Source organism: Pinus tabuliformis, chromosome 1_1 (genome assembly GCF_031772625.1).
Source record: "Pinus tabuliformis cultivar Carrire ecotype Pingquan chromosome 1_1, CPIR1, whole genome shotgun sequence".
NCBI lineage: Eukaryota > Viridiplantae > Streptophyta > Pinopsida > Pinales > Pinaceae > Pinus > Pinus tabuliformis.
The window spans coordinates 984,797,192-984,818,130 of NC_142297.1; the positions used below are offsets into that span (position 1 = coordinate 984,797,192).

The window sequence follows — 20,939 nt, forward strand, 5'->3', positions numbered from 1 at the left end:
TGAGTAGCTGATAAGTTACCAGGAGGAAATTCATGAGCATAAATAAATAGGATAAAAATTTATATGAATGGAGTATCAATTCATGTGGGCTTGCACATCGAATTCCAATTATTGTATAGATAGTAAAATGTAATGAAAATTGTCTATAGATATATACTTGGGATGACATCGCAAGAGGTTGAACCTTGAGTTCCTATTGAGAGCAAGGTTATTATTCGTATTGATACTTATTAATTGGATTATTATAGAAAAAATGGGGCCAATAAAAACCAAATCATTATTTATCTAATGGAGGATAATTTTAGTCCTCATATTATAAATAATCATACAACCAAGGTATTTTGTTATTTTTTTGGTAGAGTTGTACATTACTGTGAATATTTCTTGCAATATGAACATGAGAAATAAGGTTTTTTCCACTTGCTTGGTTCACATAGATTGACTGGATAGTTATGTTGTGAATATCACATAGTTGAGAGTTTAGTCATATTCCATAAGAATGAAGGTTTAATATTAGGATTTGGTTTCAATCGCATTGAATAACTCTTCTCTCTCCTAGAAACTTTGTCCAATGTAGTCATGATAATGAAAATATTATCTAATTTGTTAAGTGTTGGGAAGAAATTGTGTAGTACTAGGAAAGGTTGTAGTATAGGTGAAGTGCAAGGGAGTTCCCCCATTAGTGAGGTGACTAAGGAAATACATAAAGGATGGAGATGACTCAATATGGGTAGTAAATATGTTTCCCAAACAAAATTAATAAATATGTAACCCATGCAAAATGTTGTGGGTGTCACATTAGAGAAAATTTGATGTGTAAAATCAACCTCCCAAGGAGGATAATAACATACGCTGGTCTATCAAAAGTATGCAAAGTAAGTATTTTTTGGATTCAAAATTTGATTACACGTCCATTGAGTGCATTCATTTGAAAATTTTGTAAACTCATAAGGATATTTCCCTTATCGATAATGTCAACATCTTAATTCCTATTGGTTCTTTCAAAGTTCATGTTGGTAGGACATCTATTTTTTTAGATCCAAATTTTACCCCAAATTTTCTATAGTAAGATAAAAAGGATTTTGTTCTAGCAAACATCTAGGAAAAAAGAAAGGGAAGGCCAAGTAGTAGTAGAAACAAAATTAAAAGGAGTGCATACATTTCTACTAAATTGAATACATTAACATAAAATTTTGACAATACCTTCTCCAAGGCCATTTGTTTATTCACCAACACCTTATTCAGTGTTTGATGGTATGTGGATAGTGGTGCTTCAAGAAATATGACTTATAATAGGAATAATTTTTTTATATTTCAAGAGAAATAGAAAGGAATGCAATTGTATAAGGGTGATGATGCTAATTTTCCTATTAAGGGGTTCAGCTCTATATCTTTCTAGATGCGTTAAGGTTATGTTATTAATATGAATGATGTTTTATTTATTCCTAGTTTAGTGGAGAGTCCTCCTTCAATTTTATGCATGATAGATCTACATAATGTGGTTAAGTTTGATGTTCAAGGGATGATCACTAGATATGAAATTGATTTCATGACTAAATGGGTTTAAATTAGTGCTTTGAAATTTGGGCAAAGAAAGGCATAGAAACACTGTCCCTTGCGTTGTACTTGAGTTTGCAAAAGCAAGGATGGATTGCCTAGAATTTATAAGGTGCATAACAACATGTGTAAGATGCCAAAAATTTTATTACGACAAGTATTTCTTCTAAAATATTGAAACCCATGTTTCATTGACTTATTTCATTAGAGAGCCTTTCAATTTTGTAGAATATGTGTGGGGTGTTGGCGTAATGAAGGAGAGTGATGTTTGGTAGTTGTTTGAGAACATTTTATGGGATTAGTGATTGATTCCAATGATGAAGTAAACTTATATTTGGAGGTGGCATGTACAATTGACGTACATAGAGAGAAGAATGGTGGTTGAAAAAATATTCCTTGCGAATATGGAGTGTTAAATTTTGGTTATATAGAAAGTGTTTCCACCTAATCAGTGGAGTAGTTCATGTGATATATAGGTTTTGTTGATTTGTATTACCTTTTTCTTAATTTCTAATGGACTTACATTTTAATAACTTATATGGTGTAAGCTTACCAAGGAATCAATGACAGGAAAACATACTTTTTGGATGTGGTAGTTGATAGTGGACACATGCGGTACTTTGGCATATTCTATAATGGTGCACTTGATGAGAAGCCTAGGAACTTTGTAGAGTTCACCTTGGAGGAAGGATTTGCGGACTTGATTTACAATATAGCATTAGGAAAATTCAATCCACCTTGCACATAAATTGAGGAGAGTTCCAACATGCACTTTGTGTAGTAATTTGTTCCTATCAATGAGCCTTATTTTACACATATTTATTATAAATGGGCATATATATTTTTGTCATCATAGCATACTTATTTCTGCCATATCAGATACCATGGTAGTATATTTATTTCTGATATCTCTTATAAAATGGGTCATCTGTCTAAACAATTGAAACAAAGACACTTAACTATTGAAAGATTAACAATATAACCAGCTTTACCATGGCAATTTTGGAGGGAGAGACTCTAAGAATTGTAAAAGGAGTACCAGCCTCTGAGATCTAAAACATTTAGATACTGCGGCATAAATGAGAAATCTTCGGCACATTTTCGTCTATCATGTACAGTACTCCTCACTTCACAAACAGGCCTAATGGTATTTAAATTTTAAACTATGGAATGGCTACGGGTTAGATAGAAGAGCATAAGGTGTCCACGCACTTAGGTTGTTTGCCGATGGACTGCTAAACAAGCAGTCCATGGACAATGTGGGCAACTCTAATTGCGGTAGCTTGCAGTCTTTAGGGTTCCTCAATACCATAGTCTCTTCACAACACATGATCGGCTCTAGGCAGTCAAAGAGGTTACATTCATCGTTTCTTTTACTTAGATCGGAAGAACACTCTCTCTCTTGATTGTCATAATGTACTGAAGAAAATCCGGTCTCTGGCATTTCATTTGATAATTGGAAGCTGCCATTAACAGTGAATGAATTTGACGGGCTATCTTCATATTCATCACCAGCTGAAAAAACTGGATTTTCTTTCTGAGCGTGATTAGGTTTTGCGCGTTGTTCCATGGATTTGCAAGAAACAGCCTTTCTGTATATGCGACATAACACCATATCCATGTTTTTCTGCACATGTCAACGTAAATAACTTCAGTATATCTGCACCGAGAAAAGAGAAGTGGGGTGCTCTCCACCCTGATAGAGCACCTGGCTCCTCTAAAACCAACGCGTAAATATCGCTCTTAACCTTGGTTTAATTAACAAATAATAATGGAATACAAGATCCAGGTTATATATAAAGCACAAGACTGGAAAAATATGGGAAAACTACCTTGGTTGTGGAAGAGTTGAAATTTGGCAACCTGTACTCATTCATGATCCAGTCCGTCTTCTGCGAGTATGGGGCTTTTCCTTTATAAAACACCAGAGTTTTCTTTAGACCGATACACTGAAGCAGCTCGTTGCGAACTGCTCTCTCTGCGCCGGTCGCCTTCCAGAAACCAGACACCGTCAATCTGTTAGGCCGAGAGGATGACTTTCCATGGACTCGTGGAACGAAGAAAAACCACTGTTTCTCGCCAACAACAGGATCTCATTATCAAATCAAAATGAAAACTCCACAAAACATATGCTCTCCAATCTAGAAAAACGGTGTCTACATAAAAACTAAATACAATGAGTCCCTCACAAAAATATAATGTTCCATACTACAATCAACAAAAAAGACACTATGGGTATGTTCCAAATGCATCAACAAATATTGAAAAAATAAGTGTGAGAGTCACCATAGAAAACACTACCCAACAACATACAAAATTCTCCAAAACAATCTCTACTTAAGCAGATTCAATTTTGATCTATTCTGCATCATGCTTCAGATCGACTCATTATGTAGCAATTAACACTCATAGACTGAATCATCTACACTCTCCAATAGTTCTTAAGAATACACTACTCCATAACCTTATCACTACACATACACTTAGCATCTAACACCATCAATACCATCAATAGTCGTATTCCATAAGAATGAAGGTTTAAGATTAGGATTTGGTTTCAATTGCATTGAATAACTCTTCTCTCTGCTAGAAACTTTGTCCAATGTAGTCATGATAATGAAAATATTATCTAATTTGTTAAGTGTTGGGAAGAAATTGTGTAGTACTAGGAAAGGTTGTAGTATAGGTGAAGTGCAAGGGAGTTCCCCCATTAGTGAGGTGACTACGGAAATACATAAAGGATGGAGATGACTAAAGATGGGTAGTGAATATGTTTCCCAAACAAAATTAATAAATATGTAACCCATGCAAAATGTTGTGGGTGTCACATTAGAGAAAATTTGATGTGTAAAATCAACCTCCTAAGGAGGATAATAACATATGCTTGTCTATCAAAAGTATGCAAAGTAAGTACTTTTTGGATTCAAAATTTGATTACACGTCCATGGAGTGCATTCATTTGAAATTTTCGTAAACTTATAAGGATATTTCCCTTACAGATAATGTCAACATATTAATTCCTATTGGTTCTTTCAAAGTTCATGTTGGTAGGACATCTATTTTTTTAAATCCAAATTTTACCCCAAATTTTCTATAATAAGATAAAAAGGATTTTGTTCTAGCAAACATCTAGGAAAAAAGAAAGGGAAGGCCAAGTAGTAGTAGAAACAAAATTAAAAGGAGTGCATACATTTCTACTAAATTGAATACATTAGCATAAAATTTTGATAATACCTTCTCCAAGGCCCTTTGTTTATTCACCAACACCTTATTCAGTGTTTGATGGTATGTGGATAGTGTGCTTCAAGAAATATCACTTATAATAGGAATAATTATTTTATATTTCAAGAGAAATAGAAAGGAATGCAATTGGATAAGGGTGATGATGCTAATTTTCGTATTAAGGGGTTCAACTCTATATCTCTCTAGATGCCTTAAGGTTATGTTATTAATATGAATGATGTTTTATTTATTCCTAGTTTAGTGGAGATTCCTCCTTCAATTTTATGCATGATAGATCTACATAATGTGGTTAAGTTTGATGTTCAAGGGATGATCACTAGATATGAAATTGATTTCATGACTAAATGGGTTTAAATTAGTGCTTTGAAATTTGAGCAAAGAAAGGCATAGAAACACTGGCCCCTTGCGTTGTACTTGAGTTTGCAAAAGCAAGAATGGATTGCCTAGAATTTATAAGGTGCATAACAACATGTGTAAGATGCCAAAATTTTTATTAGGACAAGTATATCTTCTAAAATATTGAAACCCATGTTTCATTGACTTATTTCATTAGAGAGCCTTCCAATTTTGTAGAATATGTGTGGGGTGTTGGCATAACGAAGGAGAGTGATGTTTGGTAGTAGTTTGAGAACATTTTATGGGATTAGTGATTAATTCCAATGATGAAGTAAACTTATATTTGGAGGTGGCATGTACGATTGATGTACATAGAGAGAAGAATGGTGGTTGAAAAAATATTCCTTGCGAATATGGAGTGTTAAATTTTGGTTACATAGAAAGCGTTTCCACCTAATCAGTGGAGTAGTTCATGTGATATATCAGTTTTGTTGATTTGTATCACCTTTTTCTTAATTTCTAATGGACTTACATTTCAATAACTTATATGGTGTAAGCTTACCAAGGAATCAATGACAGGAAAACATACTTTTGGATGTGGTAGTTGATAGTGGACACATGTAGTATTTTGACATATTCTGTAATGGTGCACTTGATGAGAAGCCTAAGAACTTTGTAGAGTTATCACCTTGGAGGAAGGATTTGTGGACTTGATTTACAATATAGCATTAGGAAAATTCAATCCACCTTGCACATAAATTGACGAGGAATGCTTAAGTTGAGGAGACATTCTTGGAGGACTTAACATCTTACTTAAAGAAGTGATTAACATGCAGACATAGAGGCATGGGTCGTGCAAAACCTTAGAGGTTCTACAAACCCTATTACACCATGGGAGATAAATTCTTAGTGTAGTGCTTCTCTTAGTGATTTTTTCTTCAATTAACCTAAGGATTATTTGTGCACTTACCCATATTTTAGTATTGCTCTCTTTTACATATTCTATTTATAAAGGAAGGGGATTTCCTTTGTCTAATGACAATCGTGATTCCAACAATAAACAATTATACAAAGGATTTTCTAAAGATTATTAGTTGATGTGATGATACCTATGAAAAGGATATTGAAATGACATGTATTTATTCTTGTAACAAGCATAGTGTTTATGGGATGTATGTTCTACAGGTAGTGGGATTGGCAAATGTAAGTGAAGAGTGTGGAGTGCAAGTTCTTAGGATTGGATAGTTGCAATCTTGTTGTTGAGCTCCTTGTACAACATTGTACAACTTAGTAAGATGTTTTCCAATACCTTGTTATTGTTACATTGTGCTTGCATAGATTATAGAGGTCCTAGGTAGGTCTTCGGAAGATATTTTACATTCCATAGTTTAAATGAGTTGAAAATACTTACTTTCCTAAGTTGGATGAGATGATGGCCAATGTATTATATTATGTCTTCTTGATTGCCACAATAGAAAATTTTATCCTTGTATTCCTACATGCAAATATAACATTGTTGTGCCCATTAGGGATGGGTTGAAGGTTAATGTGTTGTACTTTGTCTCCATGATTGTGATACTAGGATGTTTTACCTTTATTGTCCTTTATTATGTACAGTTGTACTTGTGAATTTAATATTATTATTTTTGTGAGTAGTTTTACGACTATTTTGATAAGACAACCGTGATACATACATAGTATGATGATTTATCCATGCTCAAAGGATAATTTGATATCTAATTTCGTGTTGTGATATATTCATTGTACGTAATCGAAGCTATTTTTTTTATAATCTTTGCCTCAAAATTAAAATGATTTATGTTAAAGTGTTTTTTTTCTAATATTTATTTATTTAAAATTGGTTAGAAATAACAGTGGAAAGTTTTAAAGTATGGATAAATAGTTAATAATTAATTGCTTAAACTGAATGCGGCTATTCCATAAATCTATAACATAATTAAAGTGAAATTAAATTTATGAATGGGTTAAGCTAAAAATCTGTGATAAACATGCCCCTTTTTTTCTCTATTATATTTTTTAGATTTCTAAATATACCTACCTTCTCCCCTCTTTCTGCTTTCTTAAGGTTTTTCTTTTATTTCTAAGCATACGAACCTTTAGACTGAGTTCCAACCTGCACTTTGTGTTGTAATTTGTTCCTATCAATGAGCCTTATTTTACACATATTTGTTATAAATGGGCATACATATTTTTGTCATGATAGCATACTTATTTCTGCCATATCAGATACCATGGTAGTATATTTATTTCTGATATCTCTTATAAAATGGGTCATCTGTCTAAACAATTGAAACAAAGACACTTAACTATTGAAAGATTAACCATATAACCAGCTTTACCATGGCAAATTTGGAGGGAGAGACTCTTAGAATTGTAAAGGGAGTACCAGCCTCTGAGATCTAAAACATTTAGATACTGCAGCATAAATGAGAAATCTTCGGCACATTTTCGTCTATCATGTACAGCACTCCTCACTTCACAAACAGGCCTAATGCTATTTAAATTTTAAACAATGGAATGGCTACGGGTTAGATAGAAGAGCATAAGGTGTCCACGCACTTAGGTTGTTTGCCGATGGACTGCTAAACAAGCTGTCCATGGACAATGTGGGCAACTCTAATGGCGGTGGCTTGCAGGCTTTAGGGGTCCTCAATACCATAGCCTCTTCACAACACATGATCGGCTCCAGGACGTCAAAGAGGTTACATTCATCGTTTCTTTTACTTAGATCGGAAGAACACTCTCCCTCTTGATTGTCATAATGTACTGAAGAAAATCCGGTCTCTGGCATTTCATTTGATAATTGGAAGCTGCCATTAACGGTGAATGAATTTGACGGGCTATCTTCATATTCATCACCAGCTGAAAAAACTGGATTTTCTTTCTGAGCGTGATTAGGTTTTGCGCGTTGTTCCATGGATTTCCAAGAAACAGCCTTTCTGTATATGCGACATAACACCATATCCATGTCTTTCTGCACATGCAAACGTAAATAACTTCAGTATATCTGCACCAAGAAAAGAGAAGTGGGGTGCTCTGCACCCTGATAGAGCACCTGGCTCCTCTAAAACCAACGCGTAAATATCGCTCTGAACCTTGGTTTAATCAACAAATAATAATGGAATAAAAGATCCAGGTTATATATAAAGCACAATACTGGAAAAATATGGGAAAACTACCTTGGTTGTGGAAGAGTTGAAATTTGGCAACCTGTACTCATTCATGATCCAGTCCGTCTTCTGCGAGCCTGGGGCTTTTCCTTTATAAAACACCAGAGTTTTCTTTAGACCGATACACCGAAGCAGCTCGTTGCGAACTGCTTTGTCTGCACCGGTCGCCTTCCAGAAACCAGACACCGTCAATCTGTTAGGCCGAGAGGATGACTTTCCATGGACTCGTGGAACGAAGAAAAACCACTGTTTCTCGCCAACATCATGAGCCAAACCTGCAAGAATAAAAATACATGAGTTAATATTCAGTTTTTTTTTTCAACTGAAAAAATCGTGTGGAATAGCTCTCAGACCTAAATAGTCCTGTTCTGAATTAAACCAGGAAACTTGCAAGACCAAATTTACTTCGAAACAAGAAAAACTCCAGAGAGTTGATTTAATGGTACCTGGTAATTCCCAGGGTTCATATCGATACAAGTCCAAGGTTGGTATGATTATATCAAATATGAGGGGATGGTCGCTCTGGATCTTTTTCCTCAAATAAAAGCCAACCAATTCCTCTTCTGTTGGATAGAACCTAAAGCCTGGAACGTCCATTAATGGTCCCTGGACATCCCCATCGTTGTATATTTCATCCAGCATGGCCATTTTTATTTTTCCTTGACATTCTTACAAATTGCTTCCCTGCCGCGCACATATATACATCTTAATGACGGTGCATATTTCTTAGGTAAATTACAGATTTCTTTCACGGTATTGCTAACGAAGATCAGAACAAGTGGGAGGAAGCCGATCAAATGGTCAACGCGTTGAGGGAGGTGGTTCAAACGTCCCTTTAAATCGCCTTCTACACGCAGTCAAAAGCACCCTACAGGAAATCGTTCTGTTTGGATGAAAGTTTCAATAATTCTTTCTTTAAATAGGGTTTCTCACTTGTAATACGTAATTTGTCCATTAAATTATAGTATTTTCAAAATAACGTGGTGAAAATTTTGTCAAAGGCCACTAATGAACCTTCTAATTCGCTCCGTGGGTGATTGCCGCGGCCCACTACAGTGCCACGAAATTCGTAGGTCAATTGCGCTCGTTGCCGTGTCTATGCCCATGAACGTGGAGCGTATATGTTCATCTACCTTTCGGTTTTGTTTGGGTTGTAATCGAAAGGTTAGCTAAATCACTTCCCCCGATTATCTTTCATCAGCTAGACTAAATGGTTCAACTTATAAAAGTTAAAAAGGTCATTTTGACGAGTTGTAATCAAAGCTCTCTTTTCTACCGTAAAAGGTTGAAACTATAAATTTTAAAACGTTATTTTGTCGGTCAGTTAAATTAAGCTTTTAATTATTGATTTAAATTTAAAAATTATAATTATAATTATTAATTATTATAAGTTGAATAGTAGAAATTTATTTTCTATTAAATATTTTAAAATGTTTTTAATAATATTTATCATAAAATTTTGTTACAGCGTTTAAATTTATTTTCTATCAAATATCTTAAAATGTTTTTAATAATATTTATCATAAAATTTTGTTACAGTGTTGTTTCCTTTCTAATTTGATTGATTAATTAAAAATATATTATATGGATATTAGTTATGTTTTTTTTTGGAAATGTAGTATAGGTAAACCATGATATTAATTTATGATATTGTAAAAAAGATTATTGTAAGTTAAATATCTCTATTATAATAATAATATGAGAGAATTTTCTATAGTTAATTTTTTTACATATTTTTTTAAAAATATATTTAAATATTAATTTATATATTAATTTTTTTTATAAATAATAATAATAATAATAATTTAAAATAAAGTTATAATTAAATCTGTTTTATGGTATTTTTTTTAATTTCAGTAATATGAAATGTATTATAAACTAACTGATTTAATATTTATTCAAATGTATTAAGTATTGAATTTTAATGACTACAAAAATTAATTATATTATAATAGAAATTATAAAATATAATTTAAAATATTTATTTCAATTCGCTAATTTAAAGAAATCATATCAAAATCATGTTATTATTAATTATTAATTTAATGTACAAAATTATTTAAATTTAAAATTTCAGTTTAGTAATGTTGGCTCAATAGGTAAAGGACATATCTATAAGCTAAAAGTATATTTTTGAGAAATACAATGTACCAGTAGTTTCCTGTTAAAGGAAGGCATGTTTTCATTGTATTTATCATACAAGATTTGGTAGGTCACATTTTAAACAAGTGTGGTTGATGAAATTTCTGGAAAAATTTTGATTTTTTAATGTAATATTTTTTTAAATTATAATTTATATTATTGATTTTTATAGGACATGAAAAAACATTTATTACTAATTTTAAATATATTTATGGATCGATTTTATTTTTCATTATTTTTATATTTAGAAAAGACTAAAATTATGCAATATTTATAATTAATAAAAAAAAATATCATATAATCAAATAGTAACTATCATATAATCGAATAGTAATTATAATATAGGAAAATAATAAATGTTTTATAATTTTTGTACACTAACTTTAAATATTTCCTATCGAGTCGAAAGCTATAATCAACCTTCACAAATTGACTTTCGCATGTGTTTTCCTTCCGAAAAGGACTTGTAGAATTTATTGCATATATACATGGAAGTGAATTGAATTAAATGAAACATTTTCTTAAGCCATGTTTTTTTTTTTCTGAGTAAAGACTAATTCTATTAAAGTAAGAGGAGTATCGTACAAACAGGCTTGCATGCAAGCGAAGCAGAAAAGCAAGGGAGCCCAAGAAGATAGGCTCCACCTTGCTCCATGGCGAAGAACCAGGAGAGGGCTAAAGAGAACATGGAATAACAAAGAACTGGAACTGAGCAGAGAGAACTACCCTGAGGGGGCTGTTACTATTACCCGACTTTTTTTCCCTTTTTTCTTGCTAACTTTGACCCATTCAGAGGAGTTTGGCTGAGCTGAAACAAGTTGGAGACTATTCTGCCCAGGCGGCGAAATATCCTTCTCAGAGTCTGAGGACGAAGTGAGATGAGAACGTTTCTGGGATATCTGAGAAACGGAAGGGTTTACCGGATCGTCCAAGGGAGCTTCCATCGGAATCTCAACGTTTTTCCCATCTGCAGCAATGTTCTCCTCATCCGAACTGGGGGACTCTGAATCGTCCACAGGGGGAGGAGGCGCACAGTGGTTCCAACTTTTAGACTTGGGCTTGCGCTTCAGATTCTTCTTTTTGTCGAGATACTGGGGACAGGAACTTTGGAGGTGTCCTGTCTGATGACAATGGCGGCAACGGAACGCTGTATTCTCGTAATCCAAGGTTTGAGTCCAATGGAAATCTCCATACTTGAGATTAATTTGATCCGGCAATCCTCTGCTAATATCTATTTCTGCACAGATTCTACCATAGGTGTAGAGCCCATTTTCCTTCCGAGAAGAATCTACAGCCAGGTAGCGTCCTAAAGTTTCTGCAATGGCTATGAAGACCAAGACATGCCATAGATGCGCTGGAAGGTTCGGAAGCCTGACCCAAATGGGGATCTTGGTGATAACAGCTGTAGAAGGGTCGAAGTCTGGAAACCAAGGAGTAAGAAAAAGCCCAGCCGAGCCCCAGAACCAAGGGCCTCCCATTAAGGCCTTCTGGTAATCTTCATTTAGGTCAAAAACCACAATGAAGAATCCTTTTGAACATAAGTATATCTGGCTTTTTTTAGTCCAGTTGGTATGAATCCATTGGTATAGATCTGATGTGCGAGGCCATAGCCCATTAAATCTACATACAAGTGCAGATTCTACAAAAAGCTGATATCGATTATCAATTCCAGGATGGGAGAGATTGATGGAAGGAATGTCCTCTGATTTGTCTACCAGAAAAGGCTTTGGAGCCTCAAATGGATGGCCTGCTGTTGAAGAGGGCTGTGAATGTGTAGCATCTTTGCGGACAACCTCTTTATAAGAGAAAGAAGGGGCGGAGGAGGTCTGCCTGAAGGAACCCCCTCTCAAACGAAAAGTAGCTACAATAGAGGCATCCCTCTGAATGCTGTAATAAGAGAGAGGAAGGGTATTCAGAAGTTGCTTACCCTTGTATATTAGTCTGAGGCAAGATGAGGGGATCCCCAGCCGGCCTTCAAGATTTTGCAAGAGGTCCTGCACAAGATCCGTTGCGCGTGCCCATTGCATTGTTGTTTTGCCCGAGAGGTTGACCTAGATCTGGAAAACATGTAACTCTTCATGCAGATCTGGTTCAGATCTGGCCCTTGCTACTCGGCTCCAACGGGTCCAGGAAATCTTAGCCCCATGGCGAGGATAGGGAGGGTTATTCACCAGCGATTTAGGTTCTGGTTCCCCTGCAGACTCCTTTCTGTTGTCCACAAAACTCCGAGGGTAAATTTCAATGCTACAGTCATTGATGGCGAAATTGCCAGAAAACCTGACAATAGACCCCCGGACGTAGACCGAGGCTCCCTCCGGAGCAGGTCTCAAATGCATCCCAAAATCCGCATTCATATTAGTTTTCTTTTCACAATAAAAAGACAGATCCAAGTTTATCTCTTCAGCCGCTACGAGGATCTTCTCCTGTTGCAGGCATGCAGGGAGACGCGTCAGATCCTGGTTCACATATATTTTCCGAGGTGATTCCCCTGTTCCGGCCTCTGAGTCGGCGCCAGATTTCGCTCCTGCTTCCTCAGTTTTATTCAATACCTGCTTCCATATTGCGGCCTCTACAGCCTTAACCTGTACAGAATCGGCGTTTGACAATGGCGGCCGCGCCTGTGCGTCTTCAGGGATTTTCGTCAACGAGGTAGGGTTTGCTGCAGCGGCGGCCATTCTTCTCAACCAGTATCGTTTTCTTAAGCCATGTTATGTAGCGGTGGAAAGTGTAATTGGGTGTAATATTATTATTTACAAAGTGCATTTGTTTTTATTTATATTTATAATTTTTATTTCTTTAGAATTTTTTGGGATAGTTTTAATTTTTTTTAAAGTAGGTTTTTTTAAATGAAGTTTGAACTAAAAATTTAGTAGGGATTATATCCCCATAAAACAACATCAAAATAACTTTGAATCACAATTAAATAAAGTGAAGATGAATTTAACAAATCTTTTTTGTTGCATTGAGAGTACAAAAAGAATGTAAGAGATTTAGTATAATATCTGGAAATGTGTAGTTTGTTAGCAATCTCACAAGAAATGTCATGAGGTTAATTTTGATGTGAAACAGGGCTTAAAAAAAAATATACTAAAAAAATCAAGTTTAAAAGAACCAATAATATTTAAGATGATTATTTCATCTATGGTGTTACAGGTCATTTTCTCGCATTCAAACAAATGGCCTTGAACCTAAATCTATCATCATCTATTGACACCTTGCATTAATCCCCTACAAAAAAATATCTTCTTTCCATAAGTTAAAAGAATTATGGAATACATTAGCTAAAAACCCTAATTTTGTGGATAATCACACTTGTCTTCAAGACAACCTATGCTAGCCCAATTTGCATACATGCATCCTACACTACTTAGCGCATTTTTCTTCCTAAAAAAGTGCGATGATAGCTGGAAATGTGTAAAAATAAGAAATCAATTTCGTTTTTTTTCTCTTTAGAAGCTTCAAAAGTAGTTTTAACTATTTCATGAAGTCATACTATTGAGGTATTATCTCTTATCTCCTATAACTTTCCTCCCTCTAAGTGGATCTAAGCCCTAGAATGGTAAATTCCAAACCATCTCATTACCCTATAAATCCAACACATGCCATGGAGTCTGGGTTGGCTTTTGGAGACTCTAAATTATGCCCTTATGTTGCTCATGCGTGTCTAAAGGTCCATAATCCATCCATGTTCTTTAGGTGTGATTGAAGGCTTACCATTGTGGAAAAAGAAGGAAAATATAGTTGGGAGAGATTCACGAGGTCAAGGGTTGTAATCTTTTCTTGCCTTTGTTAATACAAAAGTGCATTATTTCTCCTATACATTATGTCTCATATATATATATATATATACATATATATATATATATACATATATATATATATATACATATATATATATATATACACACACACACACACACATATATATATATATATATATATATATCTATCATTATTCCTTGACTTATTGTTTAGAGATATTTGTATATGTTATTTTATACGTTTTGGTTCTCTTGCTTGTTTTGGACGATTTGTAGGTTCACTTTTAGAAATTGGAGTTGGAGATTGAGCTAAGAAGTAAGGAAAAGGATGAAGCTTACATCATATTCCAAGTAGGTTTACCTCCCATGGGACATATTTCAAACATATCTAAGGAAAAACATTGCAAATTTTCCTTGGTTGTTTCTAGAGTAAGCCACTAGGTCTAGGGAGATTGCTTCTATCTGCAAAAGGAATTTATCCACAAAACAAGGGGGTAAACAGTTTTGAAAGGGAAAGAATAAAGCTACATGTTTTAATTTTATTTTCAAATTATATTATTATAGGTTTATTCAAATGTGAAGTGTAAACATGAATTGGAGGAAGAATTAAATCTCACATCTAATGATTACCCTCTCTGCATACTTTTGAGTAGTTCCACACAAAAAATATTAACTAAAATACTCAACTGACTCCCGTGAAAGAGGATTGATAACTATAATAGTAACTTGTTGCTTTGTTGTTATATGATCCAACCTATTGGTTTTGTTCATATACAAATAGTGCTTTCAAATGAATTCTTAAAAATAGAAAAGATATCATGGAAATCGCAGAAAATACGCATAGAAAATTTTCTCATGGAACCCAAAATCAGGAAAACTAGATTGATTTTTAATTATATTCATTTCAATGTTATAATACATTATATACATTTTGAATCATTCATAAACCTCCAATGCATTAACTGTGGATTATAATATAATCACGATTCCTTTGACCAAATCTACAAAATCATGGGCAAAAGCACCACGTGTAAAACCATGTGCAAAATCACATGTAAAACCATGCGCAAAACCACCCAAAAAATATAGTTTTTCAAGGAATATAAACATATAAAAGATTCCCCCATTTGTTTTCTTCACATATAAGGGGCCACAAGAGTACACAATCACCAATCTAGTGAACTAATGTCCTTTGTTAATTTAGACCAAAAAAATTCTTAGTTCTGACAAAAAATTTCAATGCATCTGAAACATTCTTTAAATGTCCACCTTTACCAGCAACACCTTTATGTCTTCAGCCATATGCCTCATAAAGTGATATTGAACATCAATATGCTTTGTATTCAAACAATAAGAAGGGTTCTTTGCCAACGAAATTGCACTTTGGTTATCACAATCTATCCTTATAGCTTTTTGTACCAACTCCATACATGAACTCAATATTTGTGACCGAATTAACTCCTTGCTTGGATGTGTGGCTACCACATATTTAACTTTTATAGTTGAAAATTCCACCAAAAATTGTCTCTTGCCCATCTAACTAATTGCTCCAAATAGTTTAAACACACACATACTAGTATATATTCTCTGATTCAGATATTCATCCCAATCAACATCAACAAATCCATGTATGTTCAACACTCCATCCAATCTTGGTGTTCCTTGGTAGTGCAAACCCTATTTAGTAGTGCCACGTAATTACTTCAAAATCGTTTTTACTACTATCTAACACTCCCTCCCTAGTTTTTTCATTAACCTACACAATGCTTCCACTACATGTGCAATGTTTGGTCTAGTAGATACCATTTCATACATCAAAGTTTTAATAACACTTTCGTATCGAATGCAAGACATGTCCTCTTCCTCTTCCTTTGTATTTGGACATTGGTCTGCAGATAACTTTACAACTACAGGAATAGGAACCTTCACTAGTTTACTCTCCTGCGTATTAAACCTTTGCAATATTGTCTCGACATACTTCTTCTTATTTAACCATAGTTTCCTATTTTCCCAATCTCTTTTAATTTCCATGCCCAAAATAAAATTTGTAGCACCAAGATCCTTCATGTCAAATTTAGAGGACAATTGGGTCTTCACATCCTAGATAATATACCTATCATTTCCAACCAGTTACATATCATCAACATACACTACCGAATAAATAATATGATTACCAACTAAATTGAAAAACACAGAGTGATTTTATTTTCTCTTTTTGAAGTCAAGTTCCTATATACATGTATCAAAATTTTGATACAAAATCCTTGGTGATTGCTTTAAACCATACATAGACCTTTCTAGTTTTCATAATAATTCTTTTTTACCTTTCACTGCAAATCCTTTCGGCTAATTCATGTAGATCTTTACTTCCAGATCCCCATGTAAGAGTGAAATCTTCACATCCATCTATTTAATGTATAAATTAGATGCAACAACAAAATATAAAATTAATTTAATAAAATCTAACTTAGAAACAAGAGAAAAAATATAACCAAAATAAATTCCAAAAACTAGGGAATAACCTTTTGCTACTAACCAAGATTTGTATTTCTCCACTTTTCCCTATACATTCAACTTCTTCTTAAACACCCATTTTCTACCAATGATTTTTCTTCTAGCTAACAACTCCATTAGGTACCAACCCTCGTTCTTATCCAAACATACCATTTATTCAACCATCACCTTTTACATATTGTTCCATTCTATGAATCAAATACCTCCCTGACAGTCCTATGATCATCACCACTAATAGATGAAGAAAATATTGATTGGGAATCAAATGGAATATATATATATATATATATGGTTATCTTCTTTCCTAAACTAATCTCCTCAAAAGCAGACTATGTGGCTCTTCTTCTTCTAATTCCTATTCTTCTATTGATTTTGATTCTTCATCCTTCAGTTTAAACTCTATCTTCTCTCATTCCTTTCCGCTTGGAAAAACTTCGCGTTTTATGATATCGTTCACTTCTGTAAATAACACATCTCAACGATACACAAGATTTGTTTTTTTCTCGATTCTAAAGCTTGTAATATTTTAAACCATATTTATACCTAATAAAGATTCACCTTTTGTATTGACTATCCAATTTGGTTCTTTTCTCCTTTGGAGTCTGTACATATACATCAGATGAAAATACCCTGAGATGTGAGAGAGAGGATTTGTTACTAGTCCATACCTCATGTGGAGTCTTATCCTCCAACACTGATGAATGTGATATATTAACTAGTACCATATAATATCCACTACATCTTCTCATAATTCTTGTCCTAATATAGCACCACTGAGCATGCTCCTTGATTTTTCCATAAACATCTTGTTCATTATCTCTATCACTCCATTTTTATAAGGTGTGTATGGAGAAATATTTTACCATGCTATATCGTACTTCTTATAGAACTTTCCAAATTCCTTCTTTTAGAACTCTTCACCATTATCTATCCTCAACACCATAATATTTTTCACTGTTTGATTTTCCACCAGATCCTTAAATTCTTTATAGCTGTCAAATACTTCATATTTCTTCCTGAAGAAATATATCCATGTATTCATTAAGAATTAATCTATAAATTAATGTAGTAAATAGATTTACCTGGTGATGGAACCAACATATGTCTGAAATCATCACTTTGCATTAGCTCTAATATTCCTTTTCCCTCCTAGCACTATAGCAAAACCTCATCTAATTATGCATCCCATATACACAATGTTCACAAAAATCAAAATCTAGCGAGAAGTTAGACATACCTCCTCCCATACAATTACCATGTATTTTTTGAAGGTCCTTCTCTCTAATATGTCCCAATCCTTGATACCACATTATAGTCTTTTCGCCAAAGACTACAAGGTTTCTTTGCTTCCACTCCCATAAACAATGGTATTGTTGCGCCAATCAATAAAATATATATACTTAGCAACTTTTATATAGATCTAATTTTAACTCCCCTTATCCATAACAATGATCCTCGAGAAATATTGCAAGTATCTTTCTCGAGCACTATTTTTATAGGTACATCCTCTATCTTTCTTATAGAAAATATATTTCTAGCCAATCCTAGAATGTGTTTAACACCAAATAATGCTCAAATCCTTCCAAGTATAATATTTAACTTGAATCTTCCTCATCATATGATTATCGTCTTCCTATCATCACCTATGAATACTTCACCACCATCATATCTCTCATACTCATGAAACCAATCCTTAATGGGAGTCATATAACAAGATGTACCTTATTCAATCAACCATATCTCATAATCTACATGTATACTTGAATAATCCAATTACATATCCCCACCTTCATCTAAGGTGGTTTTTTCCTCTATAGAATGAACATCATCAGATCGCTCTCCTTTCGTAGGAGTTTTGGATTTTTTTTTGCATTTTCAACATAAATTTACAACGTTTTGCGGAAATTTAGATCTCCCACTAGAGTACTTATTTTTATTCATATTTTGGAAGTGTCCTCTCATAAACAAAGAATCTTCATTCTAACTCTCCATGTTTTCCTATCACATCTCCTCTATTAACAAGAATGCGACTATTTTGTTAGATTTTTAGTTAGTTGTGTTACCACCTATGGCAATAACTAAACTATTCCATGAGTTTGGAAGAGAACATAAAAAACTAATGCACTTATCCTTACCTAAAATATTAATATAAACAAATAATAAATGACTTACAGCATTATTAAAGGATTTTAGATTCTCTGTCACTGAGTCTTCATCCTTCATCCTTAGCTTATACAACTTATTTCATAGGAAAAAATTATTTACCATGGACTTAGACTAATACAAAGTCCTTAACTTGTCCCATAAATATTTTTATTGTAACTTCTCCAAAAACATCCAGTAATACTAAATCTGAGATGCACAATCATATTGTGTTCTTTCCCTTTTCATTTAACTTTATCTAGTCTTCATTTAAAATTGTGTTTGGTTTAGTACCCAGAACCACATTGATCCACGAATATTTATCCACCAAAAAGTCCCTCATATTGATCTTCCACGACTCAAAACTTTGTCGTTTAATTTCCTGATATCTACCTTTCCACTATTCACCATTTCTTCTCAGTAAAAGGTTCAATCTTATAGATCTTTCAATGTAACATGGTCTACTAAAGGCATAAGAAAAATCCCTTAGCCATAAAGGCATCCCCTTGAATCCGAAATTTCTTTGATATCAACTGTATGTTTTAACCTTGTACAAATAATTCTTGCAAATGGGTTCTTAAAAAACAAGAAAAATACAATGGAAGTCACAGAAGATATGCACAGACATTTTTCTCCTAGAGCCGAAAATGAGGAAAAACGGTTTGGTTTTCTTTATATTCCTTCGAAATTTGCAATACATTATATACATGACAAAGCATTAAGAAAATGGTACTTTACGGATATATTCTTGATTTTGGAATGGAGAACATGATTCTTAGACATACTTATAGCACTTGTATTATCATAGATAATAGTAATCACTCCATCACATATTACCTTCATGTCATGCAAACACTTCTTCATCCTCAAAATTTCAGTAGAACATGTAATGACTACTATTTACTTTTCTTTAGTTATGGAAAATGAGGTTGATGTCTACTTTTTTCTTAACCAAGCCACTAAAAAATCTCATATGAAGAAGGAACTCCAATTGTGCTCTTCCTATCATTTACACTACCAGCACCATTGGGATCTATATATGTAGTTGAGGAAAATTTCTCACATTTTGGATACCCTAAACCAATGTAAATGATGGCCTTCAAATATTGTAAGATTCTTTTTACAGGTAATGGATAAATTTTTTTAAGGGCTAATTTAAACCTTTCTATTATGGCAACAACTTGCATGATAGTTTTACTTGATGTTGTTGGGTAGAAGAGGCTACAAATAATTTATCTAAGCATAGTTCGATTCACCTAAGTTGATTCATCATCTTTTCTTAGATTGCATCTAGTGATGATGGAAGTGTTGATAGCTAGCCATTCTTCCATTCTAAACTTCTTTAACAATTCCTTGAGAACTTTTTTTTTAGAAATAACCATTCATCCTTCTTCCTATGCAATCCAAAAACCAAAAAAAAAATTAAAATTATCCAAACATTGACATTTCAAACTCATATTGTTTATTACAACCCAAACTTAAAATATATAACTAATTATATCAATTATATGATTAATAATTAAGACACAAACTATTCAACTAATTAGCATAGAATTTTCAAAAAACATGAGTAGATATGACTTACCTATAGCACCGATATTCCTAACTCATGATTTTAGAGTTGAACACTATTTGAATCTTGCTAATAAAAACAATTTTTTTTGGGACAACTCTTTACCCAACCGTAGGCTCAACTACACATAAAATTTCTACAGCTCGCCTCCCCCAAGCCCTCAATCAACTACTACTTCTAGGGAATCCTTTCTCTCAACATATTCTTCTTCTAATAGAATCAATGGATCTCATCCCCCTATTTTTCCATTAAACAGAGCAATAGGTTGAAAAAATGCAGAGGGATTGGAAATGGATCCACATGCACACAATCCATGTGCTAACATGCAAACCTTTATTTCTTTGTTTTAAGTTTTACTTAATTCAATATATCTTTCAATTTAATTTTTTCTTATTTTATTAAATTTTACTTTTGATAACTTTTCTTATTCTTACTATTTTTATAATTTATTTTCTTATATATTTATTTCGAACTCTAGTT

The 20,939-nt window shown here is 33.6% G+C and overlaps 2 protein-coding genes across 2 annotated transcripts; both read right to left on the reverse strand.

Annotated features, from left to right (window-relative positions):
- Positions 1-2,731: 2,731 nt before the first annotated feature.
- LOC149217824 (uncharacterized) lies at positions 2,732-3,764 on the reverse strand. The gene is made up of 3 exons (XM_089390369.1): positions 3,747-3,764; positions 3,390-3,626; positions 2,732-3,184 (listed from the first exon to the last, which is right to left on the reverse strand). The coding sequence occupies exons 1-3, from the start codon at positions 3,762-3,764 to the stop codon at positions 2,732-2,734; spliced, it is 708 nt and encodes a 235-aa protein (XP_089246495.1).
- A 3,757-nt stretch (positions 3,765-7,521) lies between these two features.
- On the reverse strand, positions 7,522-8,969 carry LOC149217825 (NAC domain-containing protein 22-like). The gene is made up of 3 exons (XM_089391430.1): positions 8,774-8,969; positions 8,337-8,602; positions 7,522-8,131 (listed from the first exon to the last, which is right to left on the reverse strand). The coding sequence occupies exons 1-3, from the start codon at positions 8,967-8,969 to the stop codon at positions 7,679-7,681; spliced, it is 915 nt and encodes a 304-aa protein (XP_089247556.1). The 3' UTR covers positions 7,522-7,678.
- Positions 8,970-20,939: the final 11,970 nt, after the last annotated feature.

Bases quoted from the DNA above. Each gene is read 5' to 3' on its own strand.
- LOC149217824 (XM_089390369.1), bottom strand. The intron at 3,185-3,389 runs GTAGTTTTCCCA...TGACATGTGCAG, and splicing joins TCAACTCTTCCACAACCAAG to AAAAACATGGATATGGTGTT.
- LOC149217825 (XM_089391430.1), bottom strand. From the start codon at position 8,969: ATGCTGGATGAAATATACAACGATGGGGATGTCCAGGGACCATTAATG. The intron at 8,603-8,773 runs GTACCATTAAAT...TTATTCTTGCAG, and splicing joins TGAACCCTGGGAATTACCAG to GTTTGGCTCATGATGTTGGC. The intron at 8,132-8,336 runs GTAGTTTTCCCA...TTGCATGTGCAG, and splicing joins TCAACTCTTCCACAACCAAG to AAAGACATGGATATGGTGTT.